This window comes from Felis catus, chromosome C2, assembly GCF_018350175.1.
Source record: "Felis catus isolate Fca126 chromosome C2, F.catus_Fca126_mat1.0, whole genome shotgun sequence".
Taxonomy (NCBI): Eukaryota; Metazoa; Chordata; class Mammalia; order Carnivora; family Felidae; genus Felis; species Felis catus.
In genome coordinates this window covers 95,666,306-95,684,714 of record NC_058376.1, presented here as the reverse complement: position 1 = coordinate 95,684,714, position 18,409 = coordinate 95,666,306, and the positions used below count along the sequence as shown (strand labels likewise).

The 18,409-nt window shown below is 36.0% G+C and overlaps 1 protein-coding gene across 6 annotated transcripts in view; it reads right to left on the bottom strand.

Annotated features, from left to right (window-relative positions):
- PHC3 (polyhomeotic homolog 3) overlaps nucleotides 1-18,409 on the bottom strand; it is an 83,116-nt gene that overhangs the window by 12,184 nt on the left and 52,523 nt on the right. For 3 of the 6 annotated variants that reach the window (XM_023260408.2, XM_023260412.2, XM_023260411.2), the window contains 5 exons: nucleotides 17,852-18,102; nucleotides 13,854-14,013; nucleotides 6,121-6,235; nucleotides 2,191-2,323; nucleotides 1,868-2,099 (listed from right to left, as the gene is read on the bottom strand). In XM_023260408.2, coding sequence (XP_023116176.1) covers nucleotides 1,868-2,099; nucleotides 2,191-2,323; nucleotides 6,121-6,235; nucleotides 13,854-14,013; nucleotides 17,852-18,102 — 891 coding nt within the window. Of the gene's footprint in view, nucleotides 1-1,563; nucleotides 1,692-1,867; nucleotides 2,100-2,190; nucleotides 2,324-6,120; nucleotides 6,236-13,853; nucleotides 14,014-17,851; nucleotides 18,103-18,409 lie in introns of those variants that run through there. The other 3 variants (XR_002745360.2, XM_023260413.2, XM_023260414.2) reach the window with 3 other exon arrangements.

Below are 18,409 nucleotides of genomic sequence, written 5' to 3'. Positions count from 1 at the left end.
TGCTAGAAGAATCAGATACCTATTAATTGTTCATTATTTGACCAACTACTTTCCTCAGGTTATGAACAAATCCTCCTTTCCCAAAGGAAATAGTTTCCCCCAAATGAGAAATCAGGCTAACAGTTCACACGCCCCATGTGGAAACTACTTCTGAAGAGGACAGAATCAAAGTCAAGCCCCAGGGGATCAGTAAAGATTCCAGTGTTAATTCTCATGATATCTAGACTGGCCTAAAAACTAAAATTCATTTCAGTCCTCATATATTAAAACCACAACCAGTGAAGACTCACCATCCTCTAACATACCAGTTTTAAAGCAGATTCAAAACCTCTATGGTCAGCGCTTAACTCACACCTAAGTTTTCTTAGGTGTGTGCTTCAAAATCTTCTATGAAAAATGTATCCTCTCTTTAAAACAATTGCAATCTTTCTTTAAAAGTGACTATAACTTGTTTAATTAAAAAAAAGACTTATTTAGCATTTCTAAAACAAGGTACTGAAAAATAATAAAATGGGGCGCCTGGATGGCTCAAGTCAATTAAGCAACCGGGTCTTGCTTTCGGCTCAGGTCACGATCTCATGGTTTGAGTTCAAGCCCCACACTGGGCTCTGTGCTGACAGTGTAGAGCCTGCTTGGGATTCTCTTTCCCTCTCTCCCTGCCCCACACCCCACTCTCTCTCCATCAAAATAAATGCGTAAACCTTAAAGAAAAAACAATAAAATGTCATAGAATTCTGTATATAAGGTAAAATGACAGGTTTTTTTAAAGTAGTACTAGTTCTGAATATACTTTCTTCACTCAGCACATTAACTGTAGGTTTGCTTCTGAGATAGTGGTTACCTTCATAGATTAATCAGCAAAAGTAGCTGGATTAATTTTACTAAGTCTGTAGACAAGTTCAAAGGGAATATACTTTTCTGGAAAGCTTGTGTCAAGAGAAACAGTATGATTCACAATAAAATCAAAATGGAGCAAACATTTAAAAAATCTTGTTTTCCATATTCATAATGGAATGAATAAGATTTGGTGATTTAAAAAAAAATATACTCTTAATATATATTATCAGTGTGGGTCTCATCATGAGCAATGCTGCAATTATCTTTAGTAACCAGCCCCTTGGAGAAAGTAGATATAAAAGACTGTTGCATTAAAAAAAAGATAAAGAACATAAAGATTAAGCTGATGGAAAGAGTACCAAAATGAGAGAGCAGAAAAAACATAAATAAGAAAGTTACCCTCAATACTGGAATGGAATATCATAAATGAATTTTAGTTGTCTACTTAAAAAATCAAATTCCAGAAGTGTTCTTGATGTCTACTTATGGAAAAGAATCAAGGAATGCAGCTTCCTTTAAAAGAACCAGCTTGATTTTTTAAAAAGAAACCAAAATGTTATCATATTCTAAAAGGTCTTGATTAGCTTTCAAAAATGCAAAAAGAAAAAATATATATATAGTCTCTCTTATTTTATTTAAAAAAGGTTAAATTAGGAAATAAAGAGGAAATGGAATAGAAAAATAGAAGAGAAGGGAAGAAGTGTCTGACTCAATCTCTCTACTGACCTCTCGAGAGAAATCAGACTGAAGAGAAGAGAGCACCTTTAATATCTTCACCGGCTGAGGTGTCACAGCAGAAGCAGGACTAGTCAGTTTTTATCGACTTGGGGGGTATGAGAAAATACCCAGTTGTGCTGAGGGAATAAGCAAGAGGAAACAGATCACATTTCAATAGCAAATGCCATTTAATTAACACATACACATAGTACTTCTCTAGCCCTTTAGTGCAATAGGTGTGGATGGATCTAACATCATTCCTGTGTGTGAATGCACAAGAAAAATATTAAGGCCAAAGTGGTGAATTACATACCAGGCAAAGAATGGATGAAGGCCCAGACATCATCAACTGTCCATATAGATGGCTCTGTTTGTGCAACTGGTAGCAAATCACTGTTCTCAGGCATTTTCCTAATTCTCACATCCCGGAGCTCACGTTCTCTTTCCCGCTCACTCTGCCTGCGCAGGCGTGTTGTCATAGCAGATGGAACAGAATCTTCATGAGAAGCCAAGTCTTCTTCTGCAGATGGATAAGTAATTGGAAGCTGGAAAATGTAGTACAAGTAAAATACAGCATTGCACTTTCCTTACATTTCTGAAAAGGGTATTGTACATTGAAGCAAGGTTTCTACAGACCTGCCTAAGGATATGTTCTCTTGCTGCCCCATCAGGGCCACTTGGACGACGGCCACGATGCCCAAGACTCTGATTATCAGGCTTACGATTCCAACGACTAAGTGCAAATTTTTTAGAACAGCTAACATTGTACCTAAGAAATTCAAGTAAGAAAAAATATTAAATGATATATGGAACACTCCATTTAGTATTTTATTATGACTTTAAAGTGCACTTGTGAATCAGTAAGTGCCAGATACTTCATTAAAGACTGTGATACCTCAGAAAGTAAACCATAGTAGTGTTCAATGGATTTACTTATGGTGACAGTCAAAAAATGGTCTCTGTATATATCATGATATAGCTCTCAATACATTATTGGATACCAATAGGTATTGATATTTTCTCCTAATAACAGCATGATATAGAGGATAACCAATTTACCGCAAAATAATTCAAGGCTCCAGGAAAAAAGAAGTTTGAATTAATTGTGTAGATGTTCAAACTATTTTCCTAAGTAATCGTTTGTGAAGAGAGAGTAATATAGTAAGAAAGGTTAGTATAGTAGAGAGGGGGAAATCTCAAATGGCTAGTAAAAGATTTTTCAAATAATACTGAAATCAAAGAGTGAACATGTAAAGTTGAGATTTTGAAGCTGCACAAATTCATCATAGTTCTATTTAGGAAATTCAAATACACATAATTCTTTAAAACTGGCTGGAAGATTATTTTCATTTTATCAAAATAGACTAATGTTTTTTTAATGTAAGACATGATGACAGTTTAAAAAAAGTCCTGTGCGGGTTTATTGGGTTTCAAGGCCCTAGAACAGGGCTGGTAAACTTTTTCTACAAAGGACCAGACGGTAAATATTTTTGGCTTTGTAGACAATACAAGACTGTCACAACTACTTAACAATGTAACTGTAACATGAAAGCAGCCATCAGCCATGAACAATAAATGAGCATGGCTGTGTTCCAATAAGATTCTATTTAGAGTAAAATTTGAGTTTCACATAGTTTTCATGTGTCGTGAAATATTATTATCTTTTTTCCAACCCCCTAAAAATTGAAAAACAATCCTTAGCTCAGGGGCCATCCCAAAACAGGATACACAGATGACTTGGCCTGGGTACAGTTTGCCAACCCCTTCCCTAGAAAGAAGAGCAAGGTATGCCCAGGGTGGCTCAGTCAGTTAAGCATCCAACTCTTGAGATTGGCTCAGGTCATGATCTCACAGTTTGTGAGATGGAGCCCCGCACTGGGCTCTGTGCTGACAGTGAAGAGCCTGCTTGGGATTATCTCTCTTCTCTCTGTCCCTCCACTCTCTCACGTTCTCACTCTCTCAAAATAAATAAACTTAAAAAAAAAAAAAAAAAAGCAGAAGAGATAATCTAAGAAACAAATTTCTGAAAAGCTAAAGAAAGGCTAAGAAAAATACATACAGTTCCTCTTTTTTTATACATCCAAAACTGCTACTGTAGGGGCACCTGAGTGGCTCAGTTGGTTAAGCATCTGACTTCAGCCCACGTCATGATCTCACAGTTCATGAGCTCATCGGGCTCTTTGCTGTCTGCACAGAGCCTGCCTTGGATCCTCTGTCCCTGCCACCTCACGGTCTTAAAAATATTTTTAAAAAAAACTGCACTGTAACTTCATATTGTCAAGATTCTTCCTCTAAGATTTCTCAGGAAAATAACAAGAATAAATCCCAATTAACTTTGCTACTGATAACTATCCTAGGACCAATATACAGATACCAAAGTGTATTTTCCTCACCTATGTTTTATGAAGATATCAGGAGGTGGAAGGAGTACCATGAAAATGAATAAGCTATTTTTTCCCTAAATATATATATATATTTAAAAATGTGTTCACAGGGCACCTGGGTGGCTCATTTGGTTAAGTGTCTGACTCTTGATTTCAGCTCAGGTCATGATCTCAGGGTCCCTGGGATCAAGCCCAGGGCAGAGTCTGCTTGGGATTTTCTCTCTTCCTCTCTCTCTCTGACCCTCCCAACTCACACATTCACTCTCCTCTAAATAAACCTAAAAAACAAAAAGTGTCCTGATGGCCACTTCATGTTACCCTAAAACAATTCAACAAGCTCAGCTGTGTTCATTATGCTGATCTGTGGGCTCAGCACTGTAGGTTTCTGATTTCCATTCATAGCAATTTCCATTCACAAACCTTCCTTCCTCCAAGACTAGGGAGAAGGGAGACTAACCTTACACTCGCTGTTTAGTCCCTAAATATTTAAATCTCCAAGGCAGACACGTAAATAGCAGCATTTCTTCCCTGACCTAATTTATCCTTTCCTTTTTCCTCTGTCTGCATTTCTCTTATGTTAAGATCCCTAACCTAGGGGCGCCTGGGTGGCGCAGTCGGTTGAGCATCCGACTTCAGCCAGGTCACGATCTCACGGTCCGTGGGTTCGAGCCCCGCGTCGGGCTCTGGGCTGATGGCTCAGAGCCTGGAGCCTGTTTCCGATTCTGTGTCTCCCTCTCTCTCTCTGTCCCTCCCCTGTTCATGCTCTGTCTCTCTCTGTCCCAAAAATAAATAAACGTTGAAAAAAAAAATTTTTTTTAAAAAAAGATCCCTAACCTTCTAAAGAAATTCATCTACGTAGAATAACTTGACAACTCAGTAATCATCTCTGAGGAGTGATGGTAGCATTAAATGTTCTGAAATAACTTCTAAATAATCAAGACCTTTAAAATATTATGAAAGGCTGCCCTTTTCCTCAGAGTTGTTAATCACTTAGAACCAGAGAGCCACTAGTCTTTTTATGGAAAACTCCAAGTTTAAACAGGAGTTATAGAACTTGCTTAGGGCTATCAATAATGTGAGATAATATGTGAATAAAAAATTGACATGAGAAACCAAATGAAGCCATTTTTGGTGGAAAATAGTTCTATTACTTACTTAAGTTTTACTAAGTATATTTAAGTGGCACCATACTAAATAGTATGTTCAAGCAAGAAAATCCCTAGATGTAAACAATTAAGATCTTATATTCTTTGAGAGAATCATCACTTCCTGGAACAGAGAACAAATTTCAAAGTAATCTGTACATACACCTCACCTCTAGTGGTGAATACTTATATTAGGATTTACTATCAGCATCAGGTTTTTTTTTTTTTTAATGTAAACTAAATCTGTGACAAGAGTAACGAAGACCCTAAACATTTCTTTTGTTATTAGTACTGTTTACCTATAATATTACTATTGAAAATAGAGATTTAGAAAACACATATTTTGCTCTCTGATAATGTAACAATGTGGAGAAATTGTGCTACAGCTGTCCCACTTAAAAAGCTAAAATAAATAGGATATAATTAAAACAAATTAAAACATTTTAAAACAAAAAAAAAGTAAATCCTAAGGTGCCTGGGTGGCTCAGTGGGTCGAGTGTCTGACTCCTGATTTTGGCTCAAGTCACAATCCCAGGGTCGTGGGATTGAGCCCTACATTGGGCTGTGCACTAAGAGTGGAGCCTGCTTGAGATTCTCTCTCTTCCTCTGCCTCTCTCCCCTCCCCAGGCTAATAAAATTAAAATTCAATTAATAAAATAAAATAAACAAAAAACAAAGTAAATCTTGGTATTTTAATACTGACCAACAACCAGGTGATAAAAGATACTATTTTGATACCTTAAGGATTAGTAGTCTGTCTGTTCACAGGAGAGATTCTCCTAAGCATATTCTTAACATGAGATTGCTACTTCAGTATCAGAATTTGCTGTAAAACTCACTGTAAATGTTATGAATATGTAATTTTCACAGAACAAAATTTAATAACTAAATATCAAAGTAGCTCCAGATAATGCCTATTTGATATTCTTCCTCTATATTACAATATCTAGTTTTGGCCACCAGTAAACTCTACAAGTTTTTTGGTTTTGTTACAGTAGTTGGTTTATGCTTTAGGAAAGTCAAGAGAATAGAAATACCTTTTGGCACAGGACATAGTACAGAATCGTTTTGACCGAAGAAATTCATTAGCATATCCCATCTTCCCACAGAATTCACACTTGAGCAACTCACTGTCCATTTCTTCTAATGTCTCTAAAAAAGAAGGAAACAAAGCAAAAAAACTTCCAAAAATTTAATTGTGGCAAATTTTAAGCCTCTACTTTGGTTGGATGCAGCTAGTTCAGTCCCTCCAGGAAACTTAAAGGAATGGTCTTTTAACTTTTCAATCCACAATCACTTTGGCAAGGAAGATACTACAAAAGCAACTGCATCCATCAATTCCCTCTTGCTCCTCTATAAAAACTTTATGGAATTTTCTCTATATAAGTAAGCAATGCATTTTTAAAGGTTCATTCTGCTAAGAATCCAACATACCTAAAATGTGCAAATAACTTTACGGAGCAGTGTTACAAGAAGTGAAGATGAGTAAGTAACCTTCAGGAGGAATACTTTCAAAAAGCACTGTATAGGCTATGAATTTTGGTTCCCTGTGCTATGAAGATGTATAGCAGAGAACACTTCATTGTAACTGGAGACGAGGATGCCTTCAAAGAGGAGCTAAAATTTTAATATACTTGATGTCAGAGGAGCATATAAGATAATTAACCTTTTCAAAGATCTGCAATATATAACAGAAAATATAAAGATATAGATACCTAATTATAAAATAGTCCCTTTTATATGTATCGTATAAAAATAAAACTAATTTATATTAATCTTAAAAATCACAAATAATTTTGTCATTTCTAACCTCTGCTCCTTCTTGTCAGACAGAGCACTATTAAGTTAGAATATCCTTCCCTCCCCCCCCCCCCATATCCATAGTTTTCTTCAAGCCATAGCACTAGACCCAAGGAAACCTCCTACCTAAATCCTCCAGTATTCAGCAGCACGCAATTTAATTTTCATCGCCCACAGCTTTCTCATCTGTAAAATGGGGTTTATAATACCTTTCCCAAAGAACTGCAATGACGACAGTAGGCATAAAAAAGAGGCAGTTCCATTTCCTATTTTCCACATAAGAATTAAGAGTACCAAGACCTGTAATAAGTACTTAAGAACTAAAAACCGTTAACATTCTTAAACCCACCATATTCTACCATGTTCTTGCGTCACCATAATTCCTAGGCCACGTTATGTAAAATACACGAAACACACTTTACTAATTAAAGCTTTTAGCTATGAGTTCCATGTGTGCTTTTCTATGTTACTCATTTAACCAAAGGCTTATTAAGATAAAGAGACTCTGAAATGTAGGCATGGATGACATGTTCTCAGGAAGTTTAGGCAGTCTATCCTAGTGTTATTGGAGAAGCAATGGCAAAGTGCTAAAGCAACATAAGACGGCTACAGCTACTAAAAACATACTCTGAAATATCTGAAGTTCCAGGGGACATCCAAATACATCATCATGACTGATCAAATCATGAACTAGCAAGAGGTCATTTTAAAAAATTTTTCAGGACTATCTTCATAAGTAAAACTCATCTGCTAAGTAGCAATGAAGAAGAAATGGTCTCAAAAGAAGTAAAACTAAAATTACTCCTTCCAATGACCTAGAAATGCCTTTTACACAACTGTGGCTCAACAACACATTCCTGGGACCTGATGTCACAACTTCCAGTATTGTTTTCACTTTGTCATGCTTGAAACCTGAACTGACTTTGAAAAGCCTATACAGGAGACAGAACCTCTCAGTCACCTACCACTGACACCAATCTGGCCCTAAAGAGTCTGGACATCAAGTTGTTCCACTTCCAGACTACACTGAAAGCTTTGTTTAAAAAGTTTCTATTAATTAATGTCGCAATATACAACATGTGATAATAGGCTAGAATACCTTATAAAGAAGAAGAAATGTTTTGGGTCCAAACAGGTATGGTCTAAGGGCTAACAACCTAACAAAAAATGAACATCAGCTTTATTTCTCATAATGAAGAGAGGAACATTAACAGATTCAAAAATCTGTTCCTCGGGGCACCTGGGTGGCTCAGTCGGTTGAGCGTCCGACTTCGGCTCAAGTCATGATCTCACAGTCCGTGAGTTCAAGCCCCGCATCGGGCTCTGTGCTGACAGCTCAGAGCCTGGAGCCTGCTTCGGTTTCTGGGTCTCTCTCTCTCTCTGCTCCTCCCCTGCTCGTGCTCTGTCTCTCTCTGTCTCAAAATAAATAAAAACATTTAAAAAAAATTAAAAAAAAAAATCTGTTCCAATGTTTGTCAGAATTTTAACAAATTTGGTAATGTTAACAAGTCTACTTTTCTACATTGGTGAATAAAAAATTACAGAGCCAAAAGAGTTCAAAAACTGTTGCTTCAGCTAATAAAGATAGGAGTCTATGGCACAGACAGCTGGTAATTCTCCCCCTTCCATTCTTCACTTTTCTCCTACAGCAACAAATCCTAATTTGTAACAAGACATAGGGTCTCTGAAAACAAAAACTACAGTTTCTGCCCAAGGTGTGGCCATTCATGACGTGTGATGCCCTTTCCCCCAACTCACTCTTTAGAATGTGAAAATGAAGATTAACTATCTTAGAAATGAAAGCAACATTCTAGGGATGACAGAGCCCTAACACACTGGCAGCTTAGATGCCAGAATAATCCTTACACTAAGTTTTATTCTACTGAATTAAACTGTATATACTACTAAAAGCCACTAAATAAATGACCTCACCATTTCACCCTACAGTACTTCCCATAAACAGTGAAGTACACAGTAATAGAAAAACTTTATAAAATTACCTTGGGAAATTAAATATTTAAAAATTTGGCATATTCTATGTAAATATCTCTACTGTGAAACAGATTCGTCTTTTTCATGGACTACATTTACCTTATAACACTGTGCAAATTTAAATGTACAATGTGTTACATTTATATATGATGATTGCTATTGTAGCAATATTTAGCACCTCCATCACCCTGTTATCCTTCCTGTTTAGTGGTTGGAATACTTCAGTTTTAGTCTCCAAGCAATTATATTATGCATTAGATCTCTATGGTTTATTTACTACTTACTCCTTGCTCAGATTAATCATCTTTAAATCTTTCTTTGCCTTACTCTGGTAACTTACCCTGTTAAACTACCCTTTGCCTTATTCTCCATAAATCCTTTCCTTTCTCTTCTCAACATAACTACAAGTACCAATTACATGCCAAACCTACATTCATCCTACAGATGACCAGCAGTTTCCAAAAACCCTCTTTTCATGTTACCTGCCTAAAAATCTTCAGTAACCATCCTCTTGAAAAGATAACTCCTAACTACTTGGTCAAATATCCAAGATGCTCTACAATCTTATTCTGCCAGTCTTACTTCTCATTACTTCTCTAACCCAACAGTCTGCTTTTTGCTGGCGCCTTATGAAGTTACTGCACATCCTTTGTACATTTATTCATGGTTCCAACTTAAAAGGTTCTTCCTGTTCATTAACTTAAATCTGTGTTTTATCATCCCAGGTCAAACCCCATCTTTACAGAAAACTTACCAAACTGGCAATAATCTCCACCAGGTTTGTTGTTGCTGTTGTTTTCCATCAGCATAATCTTTAATCCCATCACCTAGTTCCCCCACTTCCCCTCTGGTAACCATCAGTTTGTTCTTGATAGTTAAGACTCTGTTTCTTGGTTTGTCTCCTTTTTCCTTTGCTCATTTGTTTTGTTTCTTAAATTCCACATGTAAGTGAGATCTTATGTTATCTTTGTCTAACTGATTTATTTCACTTAGCGTGATACTCTCTAGCTCTATCCATGTTGTTGCAAATGGCAAAATTTCATTCTTTTTTATGGCTGGATAATATTCCATTGTATGTAAATATCACATTTTCTTTATATATTCATCTATCACTAGACACTTGGGCTGCTTCCAGTGCTGGTTATTATAAATAATGCTGCAGTAAACATAGGTTGCATGTATCCCTTTGGATTAGCGTTTTTGTATTTTGGGGGGAAACACCCAATACTCCGATTATTGGAATGGAGAGTAGTTCTATTTTTAATTTTTTGAGGAACCTCCATAGTGTTTTCCACAGTGGCTGTACCAGTTTGCATTCTTTTCAAGTGTTCTATAGAAACAACCATAAAACAAGTAACAAAGTGTCAATAGACACATATCAGTAATTACTTTGAATGTAAATGGACTAAATGCTCCAATCAAAAGACACAGGGTGACAGGGTGGATAAAAAAGCAAGACCCATCTATATGCTGCCTATAAGCGACTCATTTCAGACCAAAAGACAACTGTAGATTGAAAAGGAGGGGACGGAGAAACATTTATCATGCAAATGGATGTCAAAGGAAATCTAGGATAGCAATACTTACATCAGACAAAATAGACTTTAAAACAGACTGTAAGAAGAGACAAAGGACACTATATAATAATAAAAGGGACAATCCAACAAGAGGGTATAACAGAGGATATAACAATTGTAAATATTTATGCACCCAATGTCAAAGCACCCAAATACGTAAAATAGTTAATAACAAATACAAAGGATATCATCGACAGTAATAATAGTAGCAGACTTTAACACCCCATTTACACGGATGAACAGATCATCCAAACAGAAAATCAACAAGGAAACAATGACTTTGAATGACACACTGTACCAGATGGATTTAACAGACATATTCAGAACATTCCATCAACCAGGGTTTTTTTTAATTGAAGTATAATTGACAAATTAGTTTCAGGTACACAAGATAGTCATTCAGCAATTATATGCATTATGAAATACTTGCTACAAATGTGTAACAATACTACTATATTCCCTATACTGTACTTTCCAGCCACGTGACTTAATTATTTTATGGCTGGAAGTCTGTACCTTTTAATCTCCTGCACTAATTTCACCCATCCTCCCATCCTCTCTCCTTTGGCAACCACCAGTTTGTTCTCCATATTTGTAAGTCTATTTCTTTCTGTGGTTATTTTTTTATTTTTATTTTTTTAGAGAGAAAGAGAGCAGGGAGAGGAGGGAGGGGAGAGAGAGAGAGAGACAGAGTGAGCGAGCATGCGAATCTTAAGCAGGCTCCATGCTTAGCACAGAGCCTGATGTGGAGCCTGATCCCACAACAACCCTGGGATCATGACCTAAGCTGAGGTCAAGAGTCAGACGCTCAACCGAGCCACACAGGCTCCCCTGCTTGTTTTATCTTTTAGAATTCACATATAAGCGAAATCAGATTGTCTGATTTATTTCATTTAGCGTAACACCCTATAGGTCCATCCATGTTGTCACAAATAGCAAAATTCCATTCTTTTTTATGGCTGAGTAATATTCCATTGTGATATATACTACATATTTATTCATTCACCTATTGATGGACACGGGCTGCTTCCACATCTTGGGTACTATAAATAATGATGCAGTAAATACAGGGGTGCATATATCTTTTTAAATTAATGTTTTCATTTTCTTTGGGTAAATACCCAAAAGTGGAATTACTAGATCATATGCTATGTCTTTTTTTAGTTTTCTGAGAAACCATCATACTATTCTCCATAGTGATCGCATCAATTTACATTCCCACCAACCATACATGAGGGTTCCCTTTTCTCTACATCCTCACCAACACTTCTTATCTTTTTGATACTAGCCATTCTGACTTGTGTGAGATGATACTTCATTGTGGTTATAAAAGCACAATGTGGTTTATCTCAACTAGTTTTAAAACTTATTTTAAAGTCCCAAGTTCATACTGTCTATATACTTCATTTAAAACTTACTATATGTTACTCCTTAGCTATCTTACATTCATCAGTTCCTACTAGGTCAAAAGCTCCTCTCAGGTTCTAGCACAGTCTAACATACGCTGTATGTCTATTATATTATAAACCATGAATATATGGCATATGCTGTGAAACTTCCTAAACAGTTTTCCATTTTTCTCCAATGTATACACACAAGACAGCACATTATATGTGCTTTTAAGTTTAGAATGTTCATATATACCCTTATTGTAGCTATAGGCCAAAAAAAAAAAAAAAAAAAAAAAAAATCCCTGTACATTCATCTTTACTATTCTTCAGCTCAAATGAAACATTTTCTCAGAATAGTATGTATAACTAAAGTATTCAGGAATTAAGTGAAATTAAATTCATAACAAAAGGTAAAATGCAGACATTGTTGGATTCTGATTTGAAAAATAACTATAAAAGGATATTTATACAATTTATATAATTGAGGAAATCTCAATATGAACCAGGTACTAGATGACCTCAAAGAATTACTATTAATATTGTTTCATGTGACACAGCATTATAGTTATTATATGAGAAAATGTATGCATTTTTATTTATTTAAAAATTTTTTTTTTAACTTAGTGGGTTTTTCCTTAATGTTTGTTTTTGGGAGGGGGGAGGGGCAGACAGAGGGAGACAGAGGAGCTGAAGCAGGCTCTATGCTGACAGCAGGGAGCCCAACACAGGGCTCAAATTCACGAACTGCGAGATCATCACCTGACTGACGTCAGACACTTAACTGCCTGAGCCACCCAGATGCCCCGTATATATTTTTAGAAATGCGCAATGAAATGAGGACTTTTTTTTTTAACAGAAAGGAGGAGGGAAGAAAAGAAGAGAAAGAGAAAAGTGACAGAAAGGAAGAAGGGGGAAACGGAGGGAGGAAAACAAAAGAGATGGATGAAACTAGCGTGGCAAAAATAATGTTTGAAATCGGGTAACAGTGTTGAGTCTGGGTGAGGATTCATTATACAATTCTGATTTGTGTAGGTTTGAAATTTCTCATTGTTAACATTTTTTTAAGTAAAAGAAACCAAACTGATCTCAATATAAATTAGCAGTAAAACCAAATTTGATACTATCATACTCTTCCCTGTTCAAATAAAAAATAAACCAGGGATGAATATACTGCAACAGTTTATAAGGTAGTAACAATGACACAGGTGCCTTCCTTTTAATAATCAGGCAAACTGTGGGCAAAGACAATTACATTTTTGTTTACCAGCATGCTATTTTGTTTAATTTAGCAAAGTACAGGCACACAGTACATGCTCAATAAGCATGTGAAAATTAATTTCAGATGAAATACACTAAGATACTGAGGACAACTACTTTGACACAGATGTTTATAAAACCACTACTGTGCAGCCCTGGCTACACTGAATGTTATTTGATTCAACTGTGTTGCAAGGACAGGACCATGATCAGAATCAATAAAAGGTATCAGTTCTGAATGTATTTGTGTTCATTCTGGAATATTCACTATTAGACTAAAGTCTTTAAAAGAGTAGTCTCTAACAATAAGAAGATTTAGTGATATTTTCCTCTTTGAACAAATTTAGTTACTTCTTGATTGACAGGTACATCCTTAATACAACTATAATTCCCACCTGACATCAAACATCAGACTATGGAAAGCCTAAAACCAAACAACCCAGGAGTTTTAAAATTTTAAGCAAACTCAGTCTCCTTAGAAAAAGAGAACTGGTTGTTTTGATGCTAAAATTCTGAACTACTTTCGTATATAGGGGAACTTTTCCCTCCCACACTCCTTCAAAGGTCAATCTGACATTATGCAAATTAAACATCTTGCTATTTGAATTATTTAGCCATTAAAGGTCTGATTAGCTTTCCATTTACTTTTGTCTTCCCAGTGTGAAAATATGTGTAGAATAAAAATCCATATTGTGTTTCAAGCAGTAAAAGTCAAAGTTAATTTAAACAGTATCTTAAGTAAAATCCACAAACCTTCAGCAATCATGTCTTCCATTTCTGTGTCAGATGAATTATCTCCATGCTTTGTATTATTCTGTAGCTCTGGCTGAACACACACAGAGTTTATCACCTGATTATCCAAAAGAGGCCTTTTTTTCACAGGCTGTTCTATTAGCAAAGACGAACGGCTCACCTTTAAATGAGAGAATAAAACAATCTTTTAAAAGGTTTTTCAGAAATAACTTGGTTAAGGGGCCCCTGGGTGGCTCAGTCGGTTAAGCATCCAACTCTTGATTTCAGCTCAGGTCATGATCTCACGGTTCATGAGACTGAGTCCCATGTCTGGCTCTGCACTGACAGCGCAGAGCCTGCTTGGGACTGACTCTCTCTCTGTCTCTCTCAAAACAAATAAAAAAAAAAATCTTAAAAAAAAAAAACTTAGTTAAAAAAACCCTCTTGAAATGAATAGTATCTGTGATAATTTACTTGTTCAGCCAATCAGGTCCATCATTAAGAAAATTTTAGGCAATCTAGACATCAACAGTTTGTATTTCAAGTCATCACCAATATGGATGCTTCAAAATCTGTCAAATAGAACCTAGTGTTCTAGTTTAAGCAAATAGTTTAAAAATGTCTTTGGGGCACCTTGGGGGCTCAGTCGGCTAAGCATCTGACTTTGGCTCAGGTCATGATCTCACAGTTCGTGAGTTCGAGCCCCACACTGGACTGTGGCACGGAGCCTGCTTCAGATCCTGTCTCCCTCTCTCTCTCTGCCCCTCCCCAGCTCACACACTATGTCTCAAAAACAAACATTAAAAAAAATTACATATTTTCATGTTTTGAAAAATATGTAATAAATTTTGATTAGCCAGTATCCTCAACTTATTTTTTTTCTGCAACAACTTTTAAGATTTATTTTTCACGTACAAAACTTTTTACTTAAAGAGTTACCGCCTTAGGATAGATCATTATTGTATGTATTTTAAAAATAAGAGAACTATAGGGCACCTGGGTAGCTCAGTTGGTTAAGCATCAGACTCTTGATTTTGGCTCAGGTCATGATCTCATGGTTTGTGAGATCGAGCCCTGCATTGGGCTCCATTCAAAGCACAGAGCCTGCTTGAGATTCTTTCTCTCCACCTCTCACTCTCCCTCTCTCTGCCCCACCCCTGCTCGCATATGCGTGCGTTCTCTCTCTCTCAAATAAATATTTTTTTAAAAAAGCAAGAGAACTAATGTTCAAAGTGTTTAGGTGATTTCTTTACAGAAGCAGAATCAGGCCTAGAACTCAAGTCTCCTGACTCCTAATTCAGCAGCCTAATCCAATATAATCACAAAAAGAATTGGAAAAATCCTCAAACATTAACATTAAAATCAACAATATTCACTTATGTTCAGTATACTTGGTTAAGTCATGAATACTTATTTCAGAAATATTTTCAGCAAAAACAACTCAAAAAAAAAAACATTTACTGATTTGCTAGTGAACTTTCAGCTAATCTGAAATAGAACCTCCTATTTCTATTTAAGAATGCTGGTTAAGTCTCCAGTATCTGCCACAGATGGTAAATGATGCTTACTGTAAATTCTACATTTAACTTCAGAGAATAATCACCTGTGAACTTTTAAATTTTGTTCATTTCAGTTAGTATATACATTATGCCTCAAGTAAAATTTACAAAAAGGTATTACTAAAGAAACTGTAATATGCAGTGCTACTAAGAGTTTACACTTCTGCTGTGTGAATATATTTAAATAATCTTTCCAGAAAACAATTTAGCAATATATATACCATGAGTCTTATGAATACATATGTAATGTGATCCAGTATCTGTACTTCTAGGAATTCATCCTAAAGAAATTATTACTATTTATCTTTTATTTATTTTGAGAGAGCACATGCACAAGCAGGGGAGGGGCAGAGAGAGTGAGACAGAGAATCCCTAGCAGGCTCTGCACTGTCAGTGTAGAGCCTGGCCTGGGGCTCGATCTCATGAACTGTGAGACCATGACCTGAGACAAAATCAAGAGTCGAATGCTTAATTGACTGAGCCACCCAGACACCCCATTATGGCTAAAGAAATTATTACATAATAGAAACCTAAAACGCCCAACAATAATGGAAGAATTACATAAATTATAGTTGTTCATAAAGCAGAGTATTATGTAACCTTTCAAAATATTCCCAAAGTACTATTTATCATATGAGAAAACAAATGCTCTAAATATACTATGTGACAGATGCAGAACTGTATATATAATAGTCTTGATAATATGAAATATATGTATATAAAACAATACACATTGTGGTATTACTGAGGATTATTTGTTCTGTCCATTTCCCATATCTTCCATTTAAAATAATGTCATTACTTTTGTAATCAGGAAAAAAAGTTATAGTTGACATTAATAATTATTAATAATAGCAGCTATGGATATTAAGCTCCAGGCGCTGCACAAAACAATTTACGCACATTTAATCCTCACAACAACCCTAAGAGCAAAGTATAATCTCCATTTGCCATATGAGCAAAAATGAAGATCAAAAAGGTTGAGTGACTTAACAAAGGTTACAGTATGCAGCACTGCCAGAATCCAAACCCTGAGGAACAGGGAAAAAAGACTGTTGTTCCACTATCAGAATTCCTATAGGAGATCCACATTTAATACACGCAGTTAACTGAAAAGAAAGGCAAATGATGAGGCAACCCACTATCACAATGCAACATCTTCACCACCCATAAATCTAAAAACCCAGATGATTCAAAGGCCTTTGAAGGGAATTATTTTGTTTCCTTGTCTTATTTGGCTTTGACTTTGGCCACCTGTCTTTGATTTATTTTCTAAGGAAAAATGTTCTTCTCTAGGTATTAGCATATAAATTACATACAACTAGTCTCAAATCATAAGACTCTCTGACAGAAACAGCACCTCCATTTTGATGTGAAGATTTTAAAACATTTTTAAACATTTTTAAACCATTTTTAAAATCTGACTGAAGGCAGAGATTTAAGAATGAGAAAATCTATTTGCTAATTTAAACCAACTGGATAACTTCAGAAATATTAGGTCACTAGGAAGTTATGATTTCATGCACTTAAGTTAAAAGTTCACAAAGTAATCACACTACATAAGAAACACCATTTTAGGGGTGCCTGCATGGCTCAGTTAAGCATCTGACTCTTGATCTTGGCTCAGGTCATGATCTCATGGTTTGTGGGACTGAGCCCCAGGTAGGGCTCTGTGCCAACAGTGCAGAGCCTGCTTGGGATTCTCTCCCTCTTTTTCTCTGCCCCTCGCCCACTTGCTCTCTCGTTCTCTCTTGAAAGAAATTTAAGAGGAAAAAAAAAAGAATAAAAAACAAAAAAAAAAAAAAGGGAAAGAAACACCATCTTAGAAACATAAGGCACTTTTGTGTAATTTCAGTCCCCTTAAAAAGAATTTAAAAATTTATTTCACTGGAATAAACTTCCAACTATCTTTCTCTAAAAATTATAAAAATCGACATCCTTAATATCCTGAAATTTTTCTTAGTTTATATATAGCTAGTATAAAAATTCTAGAAATGTATTTGGAAATATATAAAGAATATATATAGAGAGAAATTCCAGGCAAGAGATTGACTTTTTTTTTTTTAATGTTTAGTATTGTGTGTGTGTGTGTGTGTGTGTGTGTGTGTGTGTGTGAGAGACAGAGAGAGAGACAGAGACAGAGAGAGAGAGAGAGAGCGAGCGCGCGCGCGTATGCACACACAAGTGGGGGAGGGGCAGAGAGAGAGGGAGACATAAAATCTGAAGCAGGCTCCAGACTCCAAACTGTCAGCACAGAGTCTGATGCAGGGGCTCGAACTCACAGTCTACGAGATCATGACCTGAACCAAAGTTGGATGCTCAACCGACGGGAGCCACCCTGGCACTCCAACAACTTTTTTGAAACAAAATTACAAGCAGTTTATTAAAGAACAATACACTACATTTAAAAATAATACTACATGAATAATTTTTAAAAATACAAATTTGCTTACTACTTACAGGAAATGGCTCCAATCCCTCCTGAATCACAAAGCCTTCAATAACATGCGTTAAAATCTGTGGTTTAACAATAGCCTGTGGAGGTTTGTTTTCTATACTGGGAATGCTGCTTGGTACAGAAGTACTATTACTCCTTGTGGTAGCAGCTGGAAGTAAGAGTGGAGGTGGAGGAACAGAAACATGTGAAGGATCTGATGGAGATTTAATTACTGAAGCACTGACTGATGCCACAGCAGGTAATTCCACTTGCTCTGAAAAAGAAAAGTCAGTTTTTATCTTTATCATTCTGTGCAGGCAAATATGAAAAAGATTCAAGAATAAACATTAACAGCAACAATAGTTACGATCTAGTGCTTTAAAACACCATCCTAAGAACTTTATATTTAATCTCATTTAATGAGATAGAAGCCACTATTATCCCCACTTTACAGAAGGGGATAACTTGCTAAAAGTTATCATTCCAACCTTGGTTACAGGTTACATTCCAACCTTGCCCCATAAGACACAAAAATATTTTAGAATGTCAAGAATATGAAAATTGTTGCTTTTTAAAAATTT